Source organism: Manacus candei, unplaced genomic scaffold, assembly GCF_025592945.1.
Source record: "Manacus candei isolate 608988 ecotype Guabito, Panama unplaced genomic scaffold, ASM2559294v1 h1tg000028l, whole genome shotgun sequence".
In the NCBI taxonomy this organism is placed as follows: Eukaryota; Metazoa; Chordata; class Aves; order Passeriformes; family Pipridae; genus Manacus; species Manacus candei.
Genome location: NW_026138076.1, coordinates 15,429,699 through 15,448,651, shown reverse-complemented (window position 1 = coordinate 15,448,651; position 18,953 = coordinate 15,429,699). Strand labels below are relative to the sequence as shown.

Here is an 18,953-nt window from a genome sequence, read left to right as displayed (position 1 = left end):
TTCACTATGTAAGCATGGCCTTAAAATTTTTATGTTTAATATTGCACAAACAGAAATATCTACAGTTTCTTATGATATAACTTCAAAAAATTATTTTTAATTTCATTTGTGAGTTGTGAGTTTTAACAAAGTATAAATGCAGGAAGTGACAAGCAAATGAAGAGGCATGTTTGATTAAATTGTTAGGTCTTGATTAAAAGCTGTTCTAAAATTCTTGGTACACAGAAATAATTTCAACAACATGAAGTCTATTTAAATAATTTGAATTTTTTTAAATGCAAAGGACTAGTCAGATGATTAAGTTAGCTACATGTATATGGGTGTTTATAAAATGATTAAGCTACTTTACCTAGGCCTGGTTATGAAATCTTTGTTCAGTAATACTTGGTTCTCACAAGTAGTCAATTCTTTAGATGTATTCATGTGAGTAAGATTTAAATTACCTGGTCTTTATGAAGAGAACAGTAATACATAGGCCATTTTGTGTCATAAATGACAACAATGCTGTACAACAAACTGCAGACGTGTTTCAAAAGATGAAAGGACAAAGTCACCCACTAATTTCAGTGGATTTTGGTTGGGATTTCTCCTGATAAAGCCAGGTTTAGGTTTATTACACTGAATAACAAAAATTAAGTTGTTTAAAAGCCACTTAACAAAGAGGGTAGCAAAGGTTAGGGGGGAAAAAAAAAAGAAAAAAGCAACCAAATTAAAACATACCCACAAACCATCCATCATCACATTTTTCCATCACATCAATGACATCTCCCTCTCTGAGCTCCAATTCATCTTCGTTCCTAGGAGTATAGTTATATAGAGCCTGAAACCTTAAATAGGACAAATGATGCATTTTAAAAAGAAGTAAGAGTTCCTTGCACCTTTGCTGAAGTAAAGGAGCTGGCTTAAACATTAACTAACAACTAACACTTCTTGCAAATAGACGGGAAAAGGATTTATTTTGCCTGATGGACTTGAGAGTTAAGAATTTACAGTACATTAAGAAAACCTTCATTGGAAAGATCTGACACTAAAGACTGGGTTTGCTCCTCAACCAGTGGCTTTGAAAATAGATTTATTTTTTTAGCATTATTTTATAGTTGAGTCACCAAAACTGAGGACTATTTATTAGAGGGGAGCCTACAGACATATTGGCACTGTAACCCTCCATGATCAGCATCTGAAACTGTGGCTCTGACCTTAAGCTCTCTGAAGCAAGTACCACCAGCACAAGTGAGGTGTCTGTGGAGGAGGGTGCCCAGGACAGCAGCTCTCACACAGTCACTGTAACTGAGGGACCTCCCTGAGCTCCTCAGCTGCAAGTGGTGTGGCAAGCCTTTGCTCTGATATAGAAGAGGTGCTCTCCTCTATGGAGAAGGTGGAGCATAATTGCTATTTGGAAACATACAGGGGTAACCTGTTCCCTGGTTAAAGAGGTTTGAATCAAATCAGGGGACAAATGCATGGAAACTCAAACAGTATTCAGACACCGACCTGTGTCTCCACCCCGGCCAGGAGCTGCAGTTTGCAGATGTTAGTGGATAAATGGAAAGAGGTATGAGATTCCTTGACAGCTTTTAATTGAGGTTTTCTGAATTGAAAGAATGGCAATAAACTCTCACTAGGGGGAACTGAAGGCACTTGGGCTGACAGCCCACAGAAAGATTGCTGCATAAGCCTCTGAGTCCTGCAGAGTCAGAATCTGCTTTTTTTTTTTTTTTTTGTAAGCAACTGTGCCCCATATATGGCTGACTGCATATAAAGAAGCAGGGTATAACTGCAGAAATTGTACAAAGGAAATAGTTTTAATTTTAAAATACTGAAGCAAAACATAATCATATCCATTCCTTCCCTCTTAACAACAGTTCACTGAGTTTTAAACCTTAATGCCATTACACTTCCCCCCAAAAAAACAAAATAGCTTGCCAGTTGATGTGTTGGTACTGAGTATTTCATTTAGCTCTGTACCATTCCAGCAGTTTTCATGGCTTAAATGAGATGTTTATTTTAGTAAAAAATTGATGTTCCTGAAAGTCCAACTTGAAAATCCTAAATATAGAGTGGTGCTAGGTTTAGTTTAATTATGGTCTTCTTGACTAAACTACACTTATTTTTCACATTGCTGCTTTGAACAAAAAATGAAGATACTGTTCCAAGAAAATAAAGATTTTAACTTAATATCTCATGACTGGCAGTTATCTCCCCAAGTCTGAAAAGTCTCTTTTTATATTTTAATCGCACTAACAAAATGGAACAAAACTGGTTGTTTAAGCAATTACCTCTGGTAAGTTGTGCAGCAGGAGTAACAACAATCTGTGCAAAAACCTAAGTGGCACTAACAGTTTCTGTTATGCTTATCATCATTCCAGGAAAGCAGAGCTATGATGATATTCAAAAAAATTATTAAATGCAGCTTTCAAGGGGACAGGAGTTGCAGATGTAATGTATCATGAATAGGATTCAAGCCAATTACTTACTCAAGTACAGTAACAAGGATGTCCCAATTAGCACTCTCTGTACTTTTGAAATTGAATCTTAGTAATTTCCAGATAATCCATTTTAATAACTCCAGTGTATTAATTTCATTCTCTCTGTGCTAATCTATGACTTTCTTAAGTATGAAAACTCTACTATCATTAACAACACTGACAGAATACATATTCAAAGCAAAGAATGGTTGGTTGGCAATTTAAATATATTTCTATTTTTAATTTTAGGAATAAATAACTTTAGTCATGAACTACTTAAACAATATCGAACAAAATGAAATAGAAAATTATTGCTTACAAAACTGAGTTAGGTGCTTCAGTATGCTCAACAATACCAACAGGAGCTATTAGTTTCAGTGAGATTAAAACTAAAACATCCTATTTTAATTATATATTATCTGTGGCATAGCTGTTTGGTAACTTTTTGCCACTCTCTTCTGTCTTCAAGTGACTAATAGGTAAACTTTAAAATATTTTTAGATGTTAAGCCTTAGCTACATTTTTGAGAAATTATCTAATAGGGCATATGCTGAAGTGCTCTGATGCTAGAGGAAGAATGGCTGCTGGTTTCAATGATCCTTGAAACAGGACCCAAATGCAAGACTTGAGGAAAAAAAAATATCTTAAAACAATCTTGCACTGAACTTGCATTTTAACAGTCAGCACTGAAGTATCCCAAGCATTTAAACTGTTTGTGAAAATAAGACTTGAGATCTAGGTTCTTCTTCAGTTTTCAGAAACACTTTCCTGTATCTCATATTTGAATTGCACTTGTAAATCACACCAAAAAGTGTGAACCTGTGTTCCTGTGATCAACATATCGAGGGTTTTTTTTTCTCTATTCACATCCAGAACTGTTTCTGAATAATTTGCTTCAAGTCAGTAAAGCAGATGAGTTGAATCAATGCTAAATCTTAAACTGTCATTCTGCTGAGATGTAAAAATGGAGAGAATAAAGAAGAGTCAAATTTTACTTTTACAAAATTATTACTCCTTTTAAGTATAGATGATGGGAAAGTTGTCATGTCTGTCTGCATTTGATGTAAATTAAACAATTAAGGCTTTGCCCTCTGAGACCTTCTTCGATATCTTCCTACATCATGCATTTTTCTGTAAACAGTCTCCGAAATCTCTTCATAATTGTACTTGGCAAGTTAACAAATTATCTGATGATGTGCTGGCTATTGCTTAAATGCTAGGTTTTGGTTTAATAGACAATAAGTATACTTACGGTTCCCCCCCACTGTGTATGTTTTCATGAGAAAGCACAGGGCGCTGTGGCTGAAATGAAATGATTTGAAATGTAATAAAGATTTGCAGTTTAAGGTCCAAATAATTGGATAGGGGTGTGACACACAGTTGCTCAAGAGTTCATATTCTACCTTGTGTAAAACAACGGCCCATTCTGTTCCCCCTTTAATAAATTCCTAAGAGACATGACAAACAACTAAATCTTGGCAGGTTTAAAGATCTGATTTTTGGAGGCCATAATAACAACTAAACAAACTGTGAACTTTATCAGTCCATTCTATTTATAGTACAGTATAAAGTTGGGATAGAACCTTTCAGCCTCTTCACTGTGAAACAGAAATAACATTAGAAAAATCAGATGCAACGGCTGAACATCATACATTCTTTGAGTGAAGTATATTTTTAGATAAGCGGAAAAAAATCTCCTATACTTAATGGCAGAATCCAGAATATTGATAGACAAAAACCATACCAATTTACATTACACACACACAGAGTACTAAGTTGGCAGGCATAACATGCTATGCTTTAATTACTTCTGTTTCATCTCAAGCCATGCAGGCTGCTGGGAGTCGAAAAACAAAAAAAAATACATTTAATTGTGTGAAAATAACAATTAACACTTTTACTTCAGCAGAAAAGGTAGTTTGTATTTCCAGTGCAAAGCTTTATGAAAGGAACTATGTTCCTTCTTAATGGAGCATTACCCACCACTAATATTCAATAAATCTGGATGCAATGGAAATGAAAAATATTAACCTCCTACAGAAACCATATCCTGCTCAGAAAGTCATTGACTTATACTGATTAGAATCTGGCTGGGGCCAGAAACAACACAGGAGCAGGTGCTTGGGAAAGCTCAATGTGAGCGGGGATCATATTTGCTGATGACTGAGGATGCCTTAAGGTCATGATGTAGAGACAAGTCCGGGAACCATATCTGCTTTAGAAGTGTGGATATCAAATACTGCTCATAGCACTTTCTTTCATGAATTGAGCAAACTGTAACCTGATCTTTAAGCCACGGAATTTGTCTTATTGCCCCATGATTCTCTCTTGATTTGCTTATTTCAGTTCACTCTTGAAGATGATAGAGTCTTCAATGAGAGAAGGCAGCAGTAAACAGCCCAGAGTCTGATAAAAGAAACTGAATAGAAGAACACTGTACGTAGTTTGTTTTTTGTTTGTTTGTTTTTCTCCCTTTTCCCTCTCAACATCTCCAGAAGACATTAAAGAAGTTAAATTTCTTTTCATCAGTTTGTATGTGTACATGCAGAAAGTATTGTGAACAGTCTACACTTTATCTTCACAGTCTATAGAGTGTAACTTTTAAAAGGTTCCTAAAAATGCAGGCAGGAGAATTACAGACTTTTAATTTGTATTATTGAATGCTAAGTGGGAAAGGTTTTCAAAGTAAAAAAAAAGAATTTTCTATACTCTTTACTGTCTTCTCTCCCTCATTTAACTCTCCTCTGCTGGTGTACAAAAAGTTGTGTAATTTTTATCAAAGAATCCAACAGTAAAGATCATAAATTAAACAGTTCTTAGTAAACCTATTTTAATGGCTGGCTTGTCAAACAAGAAGAAAATAGTCCATTGGGCAGAATGCTTTGTATTTAGACTGGAATCTGACCTTATTTTCTGCTAATCTTTCATCAGGTCTGTAATTGAGCTGACTGCCACAGATAGTCAGAGATGCAAAAGAACTCAACTAAGGTTAAGGATTTTTCCTAAAATGAAAGTCAACGTCCTAAAGAATGCTACAAATGATACAATGCTTTGAACATAATACCAAGACAAGAAGAAACTGGGTAGGTCAGTATTATCTTCTTTTTCTGCATATGCTTCATAAAATGAATTAACTGCTGTAGAAAAAGATAATAAAAATCAAGGTGACTAAAGATTTTCAACTGTATGTTATTGCCACAGAGAAAACTTTGACAAAATGACAATCTTGTGAAAATAGGGTGAAGTAAATGGTGGTATGTCTGAAGAGAGGGACCTTGGAGTTCACTCGCTATTTGAATACAATCCACAATAATACCCCAACCAACATCCAGAAGCTTTCTCTCTGTTTTCTTTCCCTAAGCTCTCATTCCCATATACAGTTACATTAGCTAGATAGGGGGCTGTTGCAAAGACTATTTCTAGTTTTCAACTACTCCTCAGTTTACTAGAATATCCTGTTTCCTGGAAAATACTTCAGGATCTAATCCCAAAAACATTAAATGTGCAATCAAGTCAATGGTCCCAGTTGTATCCCTGATTTTCATGCATGATTAATACACCCTTGCATACAATAGTTCCGTACAGTCCTGAGCATGCAAATTAGGTGCATGATTTGTGCTCTTGTAGTTTTGGAATTAAAGTAATAAATACATTAACACATTGACCAATACACTTCTCTTAACATACTGGTTACATGTCATTAATCTGGAGGAACATGCAAAATTAATATAGGGCTTAATCCCTTTTTTATGGATCTCACTCCTAGTTGGACTTTCTGTGAGATGATGTTGGTCCACTACTACAAGAATCCTGGCCTTCCTATCTATGATTGAACCGTCTTTCTTCATTGATGAGGAAAGCACTGTCCCTTCATACCTGGTAGTAAACACAGGCTTGCCAAAAAGCCAAGCTTTGAAAGTTACATAAACCTACATATCTTAAACTAAAATTCAAATTTTAAAAAGGGAGTCACCAGAAAGATGATCACCTAAAATCAGCAGGAACAGTGTGTTAAACGGTTCATCCTGTTAACTGCTTTAAGAGCCATATGTTAAGAAACCAATGCAAAGAATAATTCAGTCCTAAAATGAAAGTAAAATATAACCCATAAATTCTCATTCTCACAATAGTTTAGGTTGTGTAAGTTTTTTTTTTTCCTTTCCATAGTGCAGATCACCTTTCTGAGGAAAGTCCATGCAAACTCTAAACAACCTGACTTTCTGGCTAGGTAAAAATATTACAGTTATGTTACAGATAGGAAGGGAAAGGCTAAAGGGTATAAAAGGCTGGAATGACACTGCTTGGATAAAGAGAACAGTATTGAGTGAACATCATACCACAGCAAAAAAGCATTTTGAAAAATAAGGACATGGATTCAAACCTAAGAATTCAGTCCATATACATGCAATAAATTTTTGACTCTTGGCAGCTGTAATTTTAATAAATGCTTTGAAAGAGAGGAGTAATTTTAATAAAATCAGACTAAATATAAAGAGCTTTGATCTCTTACATCTTGTAGCACTGGAAATACCATGCAGTACTGCAGAGATACAATACACTAATGGATTTATATAATGAGTTTTGGCACACACAGACCTGTTGCCTTTACTCAGACATAGCACAGAAGCACAACAGGAAGAAAACAGAGCATACTGATAGTATTGAGACACTTGGGCAAAAGCAAAATACTGCTAGACACTGAGCTCCTTGTCCATGGAAATGCTGTTATTGCACACTGGGCATCCAGTACCATACCCTGTGTGAATAGCTGTGACCTCTGACAGGTGAGCTGCAGGATCTCTTAGTCATCACTGGGCTACGAGGAGGTTTACCCATAACAAATCTCTCGCTCTTTAAATTAGCCTAGAAGAACCACAAAAACTATGTCAAGTGAGAGTTTAAGAATGAAGCATCATGGGATTTTTATTCCTTCATTCATACATGCAAACCCAACGTGCTTTTCTTGATAACAAAAAGCAATGAGTTACAGGTAGAAATACGTACTATTAGTACACAGTATTTCTACTGTTGCTGCTGTATCTTTTTTCCAAGTTTTGCTGCTCTGGCACATGCCCTTACATGTTATTCCAGGTGTACCCCCGAAACAGCTCAGTTGGTAACACAGAAAAGCTCAACAGTATACAACAAATGTTGTAATTCCTTCCTGTTACACAGAACACTTCCCTTAAATTTGCATTGAGAAAGCAAGTAAATACTTGGTGGAATGTACTTCAAGAAAATATCCTCGTTTTGTTAGCATCACTATAAATCAGAAAAATATTTGTCAGAATTCAGTTCTTAAGGGGTGTGTGTTCAGCAAATGTGAATTCTCAGGGGCAGGGGTGAGCTGGGGGGAATGTGAGGGGAGTGGAGTGATGATACTGAAAACTTCTTCTATGGTATTTGTGAGTGTTTGTCAGTAGAGTGTGACAAGATAGAAAAACAGCCTCCTCTTAGGAGAGGGGTGAATAACAACACCAGCAACAACAATAACAACAAAAAAGGATACCAAGAGAGACCAAGGAGCTAGAAAAATGTCAGCATTTCTCCTTGGGACATGTTTTCAGAATTCTTCTTTTGGAGGACACCCTCCCACCAACATGGTGCAAAGTGACATTTCCCACCCATAGCTCCTTGTATTCCACTGTCCAAATCCCTGGTCATGCTTTAGATTTGAGCCACATTCCAAATATATTTATGTACACACATATACGTATGTATACGCATGCATTTTTACATCAACAAAAATTACAAAAGTATCAGTATACTGCTTCAAGAACTCTCTGAAGAACCTCCCTTCACTTATGAAATTTGAGTCCTCAAAATATCTCGTGTTCTTTCTGCTGTGTCAGTAGAGAGCAGACCTTAATGATGGGCAACATGCATAAAGAGAAGAGGATAGGAACTGTCCTGTCTTCTCAAGCCCAGCCTGGCGACTAAGGAGCAAGAAATGATGCCAGCCAAAACCTGCTTCCACTTATTTTAATCCAACTCTCTATCTTGGTGATGTAGTCAGTGTTGACTGCTGAAAAAAGTTTGCCTACCCTTGGGAGGAAAAGATTTATCTCATTTTAGAAATACTGTACAAAAAAATCTGTCATTGGTAAGAGTGCATCTAATAATTTTGAAAATTTTCAAATAGGTAAGTATATACTGATTAAGTTTATAAAGGAATCTGTTCCTGAGATTTAAAAAATAATCCAGATTTGAAATGGTTTGAAAACAATTAAGACTGAGAACTCTCTAACAAGACCCCAGACCTTCCGTTCTTCTGGGTACTCGGGCTCTTGTGTCTGTAAGATGGAATCATCCCCCTTGGTTAATTAATGTCTTGCCTCCTGCCTTGTCCATTTAAGAGCAATACACTGCCTAGGAGGTTCCCTGGGGCAGATATTTTAACTCTCAAAACAGATATTCCTTCTGTTTATTTTCAGCTGGGATTTACATACCTTGCTCAAACGAGAAAAGAATATGAGGGTCACCTAAAAAGAATTTCAGTGTAGGTGAGGAATTTTCTGAATTTTGCTCCTTAGGCTAAGCAAAAGCATCAAAAGCACTGCGCCAACTGATAAATTATTAAAAGTTGCAAAAACAAGTGCAGTACTCTGTTTTACGCTTTTTTTGAGGTGGAATGTACCTAAGCCCATGACAGATTCATGCCCAGGAAAGAAGCCTTATGTCTCTTCCCTAAATCCAAAAAATCCCAACAGATCTGGTGGATCTTAAGATTTCCTTAAGTCCATTATGTCTGTGTTTTCTGTGAATGCATGTTGTAAGACAGGACAGAGTAAAAAAAAAAAAAAAGGCAGGATTTCTGGCATAGATGTAATGATCAGCCTTCTAGGATAGTTTCTTTTTGCATGACGTTTTCCCCTTTTCATGAGCAAACGAATTCCCTGGAAGTCAGCACTGGAAATTAACTTTGTCTACCTAGAGCGACTCTTCAGTTTTCATTTTTCTGCCACAGAGCTGCAATGCTGACACAAACTGTAATCCTGAAGAGGGAATAATCTTTGTCCAGTCCTTGACTAACAGAATTGGTATTTAGAACATGACTCTGCAGTGATGCTTTACTGTGAAATTTATGACTGTTCTTCCAGGCATTGCCTTGAAATTGAAAACACAAACACAAATGTTACCTAGTTTCTGCATACTTGAATACAATTCTGTTCTGTTCAATTAAATGAGTTACTCTGTTGTCCTGGTATTGACTAGAAACTGAGTTGAAGCTTTCTGCTTCCCTGTCAGTGGTATCTCCTTAAGCCATTTCATTGTATCATAATAGTTACAGTTTTACCTTGTTTCATTTGAAGAAGGCTTATTTTAATACTCCATGTGTTATGTTATTTAATATTAGTAAACAAATTAGTACATTTGAAAAGATCAAACTCAGTGTTAGCCTTGCAGTTATTTAATATACACGAAGATTTGCAACAATCCATAATCAAGAGGTGCAGTTACCTTTAACTGTGGTGAGTCTTTCTCCTGCTGATGTAACGGTTTAAAGAGGAGGGGAGGTGGGAGGGAAGTAATAGACAGGTATGTTGTAGGAACCGAGTGGAAAGTAGGTGCCTTGGCAGAGTGAAGTGGAAGATTAGAAGAAAGGTGGAAAGGAGGATCAGAGTCTTCTGATGTTCCCACAAAAAGTAGAGTTGGCTTAAATGTTTAAGAAAAATGAGAAGTTGTGCTATAAAACCAGCTGTAAAGGATGTCAAATGCTCAATAAGGAGACATGTAACTAATCTGAACAATCACAAATGTCATGCTAATTTTATTATTATTCAGTCTACATTTCTGGAAGAGATTTCTTTTCTCAGAAATCACAAAAATGTTGCCATTTGTGGCCATGGATTTCACCTCTATTCTTACATTTTTCTCCTGTGTTTTTCAGGTCAAATAAGGGTAGAGGTAGCCTGCAAAATCTTTCTAATTAACTAGTTTTACACTTGGCCAAAAACATACTGTCCTAAGCATCTGATTTGCATGTTGACAGCCAAAGCAACTGCCTGAACAGTCTGTTGAAGTGCTGGACAGAAAAAAAGTCTCTTCTAAAACTTTGCCTAGAAACCACACAAATAGTGGTATTGTGGCATTTAATGGCCAGCACACATTTGGGATAGTTCAGTGATGTGCTGTCCCAAAGAGGAACTGGGGAGGGTTTCAGGAGGAAGCATTTGTCTAACTGCCAAACATAATCTGATCTGTTATTATTAGTCATGTTCTCGTAACAGAGCCTGCTATAAATATATCAGCTGGTGAAGTGACACATGTGAAGCACAAACCGCAGGGTCTCTGTAGGAGGCATGTCCCTCCCTCTGGAGAACTGGGGCCTTCTGGCTCAAAAGGGGCAGCATGTAATGGGACAGTGAGGAAAACTGTTCACTGGTTTTTTACATCAGAAGCTCAATGGCAACCAACAAGGACAGAAGGACCAGCACAACTGATACACTACAGAATTTACAGCAGTGCATATGCTTGCTTCTGAGAAGGGACTATCCCTTAACACTGACGATTTTTAATCATAGAATGGTTTGGGTTCAAAGGGACCTTAGTGTCTAGTTCCAATCTCCCTGCCATGGGCTGAGGCACCTTTCACCAGATCAGGTTGCTCAGAGTTCAAATTTTATCGAATGCAATTGCATAAAGCTGTGCCTGTGCACGATACAAACATGTAAATATAAGAAAAGGCAGAGAATACTTATACTAAGTTATCTGAATAGAGAACCCAGGTATTTCAGAAATTAAAATACCTTATCAATATTTGGTGAATTGTATCCTTCATAATAATCCATAGAGCCTCCTCCACTTGCTACTGGGAATTCTAAACTGTCATGTACCAGATCCTCCTCTATATAGAGTCTTGTCAGTTCTTCTGTTGTGTCTTGTTCTCCTCCGCAGAAATCTGATTCTTGAGGCTTTGACTGATCCCCTATATTAAGTGACAGGTCTGCAGTAAAGATTTCCTCTTCATTTTCAGCATTTGTAGCTAGCACTCTGGACATGGAACCACCTTCATATGGTGAAGGGATGTTACGGATAGCGCCAACATGTTCACCTTCTCTTGTAGTATCTAACAAGTCTCTAGGTACTTCAATAACTAAAGGGTCAATTATACCTCTCAAGTCTTTATCTTTTCCTGATTTGGTATTGTTGCTGACATGCTTATATGCTATGTCATGAGATGAGCTGGCTGAAGATGATACAGAGGTAGATACAAGAAAGGACAGAGGAAGAGCTGTAGAAGAGCTGAGAGACACTTCTGTATTTGGAATAACATGACCATCCTTAACTTGGTGAATGCTATTACCTGGGGATATTGCTACAGTTTGAGAGGTTGACAATGCCAAAGAATTGAGTTCTTCTAAGTCACAAAGAAAACTGTCTGGAACTGATGGAGAAGTTAAGTTGCATGTGCTTGAAGGCGAAACACCAACAGTCCTTGAAAACAAGTCACTGGTGGCAGCCTGGAGAATCTTTTGATCAGTGTGTGACCAAGAGGAGGAAAGTTGTCTGGAAAGTGAGGACAGTGCTTGGGAAGGCAACTTCAAAAATAAGAACAACATGGGAATTCAAATAAATAAGCATGACAGAGAATTAGGATATATGTAAACTGAAAAAGAAAAATGTCTGTGTGATCATCTGGATTACAGGGTACAATTTCAGTGACCATGGGTGTCTGAAATCACTACTACATGAATCAGAACAGCAGGAAAGACATTTGAAACATGAAACTGTATCAGGTTTTGGCTTGAGGCATAAATGTCAGGCATTAAGACAGGACTGAATCATTACATTCATGAAGGCAACTTGCATTTGATCTGCTAAAGTTATGTTATTTATGGTGCTCTGTTAGTGAGCCTGTCACAGGTTATTAAATCATACAATTAATATTAACAAAATTTTCCCCGAACTATTACTATTATTTTGAGAATAGCACTTGCAGAAGTACATTTCAGGTGTCATTAAGTATTTCTTTTAAAGTATAAAAACTGAAGTGATTTCCAATTATTCAAATTTAATACTTCTACTTTTTCTTAATACTTCCAGGTAAATGTTTAAGAAACATCTTTAATATATTGCATACTTTTATTAAGGCATGAACAGCTACAGAATGCATTTTTTTTTCAAAAGTAACCTTAGTTCCAAAATGACATCAACATTTGTGAAAGGTACATTCAATTCAAACTGAATGTAGGCAGTCAATAATGCTTTTAAAATAGTGACAGCACAGTATGCAGCAGTATATTTTGAGTATCTTTACACAATATTGATTGAAGTATCCTTCTGGTAAAAGAAACGTCCTTTTCTAAGAATGAGAGACTGGTGAGTCATACGTACACAGCATCAGTAGATATCCATTGCTTCAGTAAATACTGAAAATGCATTTTTGTTACTATTAACCCTCAAAATTAAAACTGAGTGAAAAATATTTTTATCTCATTGTTGCAACTATCCAGAATAATTAGATGTAATCTCCAAGTTATCTGGACTACTGGAGACTTTAAGTATTAATGTGCTATTTCAAAAGTCTAAATTAATGTGGCAGAATAAGAAGGTTAATTTACTTACCTTCTGCTTGAGTTTTCTTGAGGCAAATAGCTTTATTTTATAGTTAGACAACCTTTTTTACAGTCTTCTGTAGCAAAGTAAACAGTATAGACTGATACAACACAGCCTGCTAAAACAGAGCTAGGCTGTTACAAGCAATACTCAGTCTCTTTACCTCATCTTTCCTCTCAAACAAGAACCTCTAAGATATGGTATTAAGGTCAATAATAATGCAGAAGAGACATTGCCATTTTTTAGTTTCCCATGGCTACAAGCTGCACTAGGTCTAAAGATACAGATGGACCAGGCAAAGCCAAGGACAGCAAAACTTGCTCCTGACTTGTATTGCTTATTTATTTTATTGCCATTAGGCCAGAGAACTTTAGTGCAATTGCTCTAGCAATCTAGTGATACGTGTTAAGAAACTCCAAAGGAATAGGAAAAGTGGTATCAGTAAGTGTAGTGAACTCCAGAACACTTTCAGGGCTCCTGTAGTTCTTCTAGGTAGTCAGGAACAACATGTCTTCTTACATGGTATTGCCATTTCTGAATACAGTTTAATTCAGAAACAAGATGTCTGTCTAAGAGTTTCAGTAGAAGCTTGGAGGTTTTTTTTAAACTTATGCTAGAACCCAATGATGGTATGTTACAATTAAGGTTTCTTCGAATTTAGTCCCCTACAGAACTAATTTAGCAATAACTAAATAATAGTGGCAGCACGGTTTTGTAATATGGATACAAATGCTCTAAAGCATCACCTGTGCTCAACAAGGGTTATGTGCAGCTTTAGCTGCAGGACACCTTAGAGACAAGCCTGCTCTGTAGAAAACGGGGAGAAGCACCTCTGAACACAGAGAGACATCTCTGGAATATGGAGCACCTAAGCTGCCTCCTACTCTTGATTTGCCCTCAGGTACCTCTGGGTTCCTATAACAATAAGGGGCCCTAGCTTATCAATACCTCAGCTGGCAGTTTTGTTGGAATGGAAGAGAGAGGATCTAGTTCTCTGTTGTGAGATGTTCTGGAAAACCAGAAGAGACCTGTTCTAGCAACTGTCCCAAACCAGCTAATATTGTTTAGTCATAAGCAATATTTTCAGAGGCCACTGTTGCCTATAAAAGACATTTTTGGTAGCTTTTTACAACCCCAAAGTTGTAAATAAGTGTGGAACTTATTTCAAAGTTGAAGCATGTAAATGAGCACCAGTATTCAAATATAGGAAAGTAGAAAAGGGGACAAAATCAACTGAAATAAGATGTTTATAATTACAGACAAAACCCGCTGTCCAATGCTAAAGAGATAAAGAACAAAGGTAAAGAGGAAGATTTAGAAAATTTTCCATCTCGAGCTTTCAAAATCATTGATACTATGTTAATGCTAATCACAGTTTGTATGCAGAAACTGTCTTAGTTTCTGTCACTGCCAAAGATGTTATGCTCCCTGCACAGGTGACTGTGAAATCTCACAAGTGAATGATAAACAGTAACACAGGAATCTCTCTGCAACATTCTGTAGTACAACTTGTGGTGGTTATCTAGACTAGGAAGGAAAACGATTCAGAACCTATGACACACATTTGGTGTGAAAAACTAAAACTTTAAAGGTCTGAATCCAAGTTCATTGGCAATGTGATGACAATCACCTTACTCCTAAATGAAACAATACTGTCACTGTTGTCCCACCTCAAAGAATGTAACAACAGCCTCCTTGTTGACTGTAAATGGTGAAAGGAGGAAGGTTTTAGTACAGAATCACTAATAATTTTTTTGACTTTGAAAGGCACAGAACTGATCTTGGCAAGCTGTGTCCTGCATGCTTATGTGACCGTAGGCTTTTAGTACAGCTGTTTTATGGGAATGTCTTCACACTGCACTAGGAAAAGTCTACTAAATATATACTTAATGCTCAAATTCTTGCTAAGATTCCCAAATAAATTTTTTCTGTTGACTTGGTTTTTCTGCCTAAATTTTGCCTAGCCCTACTCTCAGTAACATAATAGCTAATGAAGAAAAGACCATAAATCCTGGCAGAATGTAAGACACACACTTGGCTATTAAAATACTTTATTAATAAGATAGTAATGCAATTCTACCTATGCAGGAAAGAAAATATACTATGTTTAATGTCTAAGTTATGTATTGTATTAAAAAAAATTACAAGTCCTTTTAAACCCTAGGGGTGACAGCAAAGAAAAAAAATCCTTACCTTAGTTGAACTTAAATGGTGTATTCTGTCACTAGAATAGCTTTGGGGGATCGGAGGATCAGGATAGTCATCAACACTTTTTGATGCATTCTTTTTGATGACTTCTACATAGGAAACAGGGAAGATGCCTTGTCTGTTGGTTCCTGGTATTTTACCTTCATACCAGTTTTGATCAACTCGCTTGAGAAGAATTACTCTGTCTCCCTGAAACGCATTATGAAAATGAGTTATCAGCACATACACTGTAAGTATATTTTGTGAATAGCAGGTATTATTTTAACACAGTATCATTTTCCCTGCAGTGCAGTTTCCCATCAGTCTTGAGCATCATCTCCATTTCCACATTTCTACTCCCATTTATAATAACCTACCAGCAAAATTCCAGCAAAATGAGGGGCTAGTCACAGACTAAAATACTATTCTTTTATCATAGGGGAATCACATGTAGTCTCCTACTCTTGGTTGGGAGAATAACATTAACACTTTTCTTTGGAGCATAACCTATTTGAATTCCTGGCAAAACTACCAGCTAACACCCTAACTATAATATGTAACAGTGACTGTTATGCCCATTTTTCCTTCCAAGTGATAAAAGTTAAACAATAAAACCCATACAAGCGCTTTGTTATCAGTAAAACTGAAATAAGTGGAGGTAGAAAGCTAAAAAATGAGTCCATGGGAAATATGAGAGAAAGAACTGCTTTTCCTGGGCAGTGGCTCAGTTACTGGTTTTAGAGAGCTCAGCAACTGAAATGGAAAACATCAACTTTCTACTCAATCTTTCTCTGTAGTGAAACTTCATACTCCCTTCTTTGTTGCACATGATGTGCTTTTTATCACATGCCTTTTTGTAACAAATCCTTCCCTATTAATTTTGCATTCTCTTGGGTTTCTTTAATTTTGTTTCTGTAGCTTATAGGTGGAATTCACTAAAACTATCTTTAGTGAGATGGAACAAAAGAAAACCAGTGTAAGTTCACTTTTCAAAAAAACCCCAGATTTGACTGTCAAGATTATGACCACCACAATAAACATGGAAGGTAATTTTAAAAAGAAATAAATCACTTAATTTCCCTCAACCCATAATTTCTCTTAGTTCCTATTCCTGATTGTTTTTTAGAACTCTTTGACATTTATGAATTTCTAATGAGTAAAAAACACTCATTTTCAATAGTGCTGGATTAAGCTCTAGGTCAGCAACAACTAACCATATTCATAGTTTTATTTCAAAAGAAAAACAAACCGCTGAAAAGCTTTTATGAACTCTAATTCTTTAAAAAACCCAAATGTATGAGGCAGAACTTCCCAGTGGATAAGAAGTACATATTACTTACACACGAGTATTTAATATCTGCAATAATAAAGTTTCTCTATAGTGGTGATATTTCAGTGTCTCACAAACTTCAGAAATTAAACAGTTATTTTACTCATGTGCAATACAGTATAACTACCAGGATGTGCATAGAAATGGCAATAAAATGTTATAAAAAGCAGACTTATTAAATGAAATATTTGCAAGAACTGATACATTCAAAAAAAAAATCTCTGAGCCTTTTTTCTGTATCTTTTATCTTCTGTAATTTTCTATTTATTCTAGATTCATAATAATAGTGACAGCTAGGAATAATTATTAAAAAAAAGGAATGGATAATTAAGGAGAAAACTTGATATTTACGTGGGCAGTTAACAGATGATTGCATATGCTAATCTACCACAATCCAATTTACATGCGCGACACATTTATGCTACTTTCAGGTAGCTGAGAAAGACTGCTAGCCAACAAGCTATTATGTTAGTAGTCTCTTACCATGACATTGCTTTGTGCATGGCAAATTATGAATGCTGAGTGCACCAAAGCACAGTATTGATTTGGTATAGCAGTAGACACTTTCATGGTGTTTTGATGGAAGATAGTTCTAAACTGTACCTTTTTAAGTGATAACTCCACATTTGTGTCTGCACTGAAATTGTATTTGGCAACAGCTTCTCCAATCTCTCCAATCTGTGCAGGGGGAGGTGGCCTGGCAGGCTGTGCTTTTTCTGGAGGAGAAAGTTTCTAAGGAAAAAGAAAACCCACAGATTTTCATCATTTTCATGTGGTTTGTGGACTTATTACCGAAATTAATTAAAGGAATTAAAACAGAGAACAAACCTCAACATAAGAAATAGGGAATATTCCAACTCTTCCATGGTGCTCACCCTCATACCAGTTTTGATCAATTTTCCTGAGGATATAGACAGTATCTCCTTTCTTAAAGGACAGCTCTCTGTAACAAATTTATTTATATCAGATGTTTATAGCTTTACATTTAATTCTTCTACCTGCATAGTTCCTGAGATCTTTACAGTTTGGAACCGAAACAGAATGTAACAAACATTTGAAGAAAAAGTATCATGGCTGTGATCATTTACCAGTTGATCATTCAATATAAAATCAAGTGATTCACATTTATAGCTTTACATTTAGTACCTGTAAGTTATACAGGCCTGTTTTACACTTTGATTCCAAGGACGTATTGCTAGTTACTACCAGAGCACTTAGTATAGCATCTGCATGCAAGTATGATGTCTTTTGGATCACCTGTTTAAGTACTGCTTTTATGACAGGCATCAGAGGGATGTTCTTTATGAAATCAGTAGAGAAAACCAGAAAGTATATCCCATGTCTCTATGGCCTATCACTACCTTTTCATAGCAGAGAATGGTGTGCTTCTGCTCTTAACATTTTTCTTTCAAGACAGCTATTCAGAAGCCTGAAGAACACAGGATCATGCTCTCACCATTTCTGATATTCAGAGCCTGTGATACATTTAATGTTGAATGCCAAAAAAGGGGAATAATTGAAATCACTAAAAATATTTTCAGATCCTGGCCTGGGAGATCTTTGCTGCATCATCCATTTGGCTTTTCAAAAGCTAAGCTGCTGTTTGGATAATTCAGGTTCTGAGTTTTCTACCAGACATAGCTAATGTAATTCTAGTGTCAATGTTGGGCCATATCTGAATATTGTTTAAATGCCCGGGATCATTGGAACAACAGCAGGAATGAAATACAGGCACTCTACTTCAACTCTCTGATATCCTAAATTAGTGGTTCCTTATCTTGTCTTTCTTATGGACCACTGTTGTCTTGGTATGGGACTTGTCACATCCTGCAGAGAGCCTGTGTATGTTAAGACAGACAGGAAAGTGTTGAAGTAGTATACAGAATTTTTATAACCCCATTATCTGTGACAGTATTTTAAGCACTTTACCTTGTGTAACCTGAATAGAATTCACAACAAACGAAAAGCATTCCATGGTTGACCCTCAGGACCTGTGCTCTAGAAGGCTGAAGATGCACAGCCATTCATGTGTTCTAACAGATACAATGGAGGATATAATAATTCAAGACATTTTTACTACAACGTAACTTCTCACACAGTTTGCTAATGCAGAGACTACCTGTGCAAGCAGGGTCCTCATTTCCACGGCATTTCCTGTTGAAACTGGCTTAAACAGCAGTTAAGCTGCTACAAGTTCCAGAATCATGAATTCTTAAATGAACAAAAGTCTAGTACTTACTTAGAAGTCTGAGCTTTAAAGTCATATACAGCTCTAGCTGGCAGTTTCTGAAAAGCAGGCAAAGTGATTAATACATTCAGGTAGTATTACTATATGATAAACATGTTTCAACTTTTAAAAAGGTGACCAAGACACAAAGTGAAAAGGATGTGCTTTACAGTGGTTCTTGCAG

The 18,953-nt window shown here is 36.5% G+C and overlaps 1 protein-coding gene and 1 long non-coding RNA gene across 15 annotated transcripts in view; one reads left to right on the top strand and one right to left on the bottom strand.

Annotated features, from left to right (window-relative positions):
• SORBS2 (sorbin and SH3 domain containing 2) overlaps positions 1-18,953 on the bottom strand; it is a 161,581-nt gene that overhangs the window by 2,073 nt on the left and 140,555 nt on the right. For 11 of the 14 annotated variants that reach the window (XM_051790649.1, XM_051790641.1, XM_051790650.1 and 8 more), the window contains 6 exons: positions 18,782-18,828; positions 17,371-17,485; positions 17,146-17,274; positions 15,219-15,422; positions 3,718-3,767; positions 721-827 (listed from right to left, as the gene is read on the bottom strand). In XM_051790649.1, the coding sequence (XP_051646609.1) occupies positions 721-827; positions 3,718-3,767; positions 15,219-15,422; positions 17,146-17,274; positions 17,371-17,485; positions 18,782-18,828 (652 nt within the window). Of the gene's footprint in view, positions 1-720; positions 828-3,717; positions 3,768-7,220; positions 7,329-9,926; positions 10,122-11,215; positions 12,008-15,218; positions 15,423-17,145; positions 17,275-17,370; positions 17,486-18,781; positions 18,829-18,953 lie in introns of all 14 variants that reach the window. The other 3 variants (XM_051790639.1, XM_051790640.1, XM_051790646.1) reach the window with 3 other exon arrangements.
• Positions 1-18,953, top strand: part of LOC127472429 (uncharacterized) — a 34,751-nt gene that overhangs the window by 9,066 nt on the left and 6,732 nt on the right. Inside the window, exons 2-3 of the long non-coding RNA XR_007905005.1 lie at positions 5,397-5,552; positions 15,331-15,462. This is a non-coding gene — a long non-coding RNA (uncharacterized LOC127472429). The remainder of the gene's footprint in view (positions 1-5,396; positions 5,553-15,330; positions 15,463-18,953) is intronic.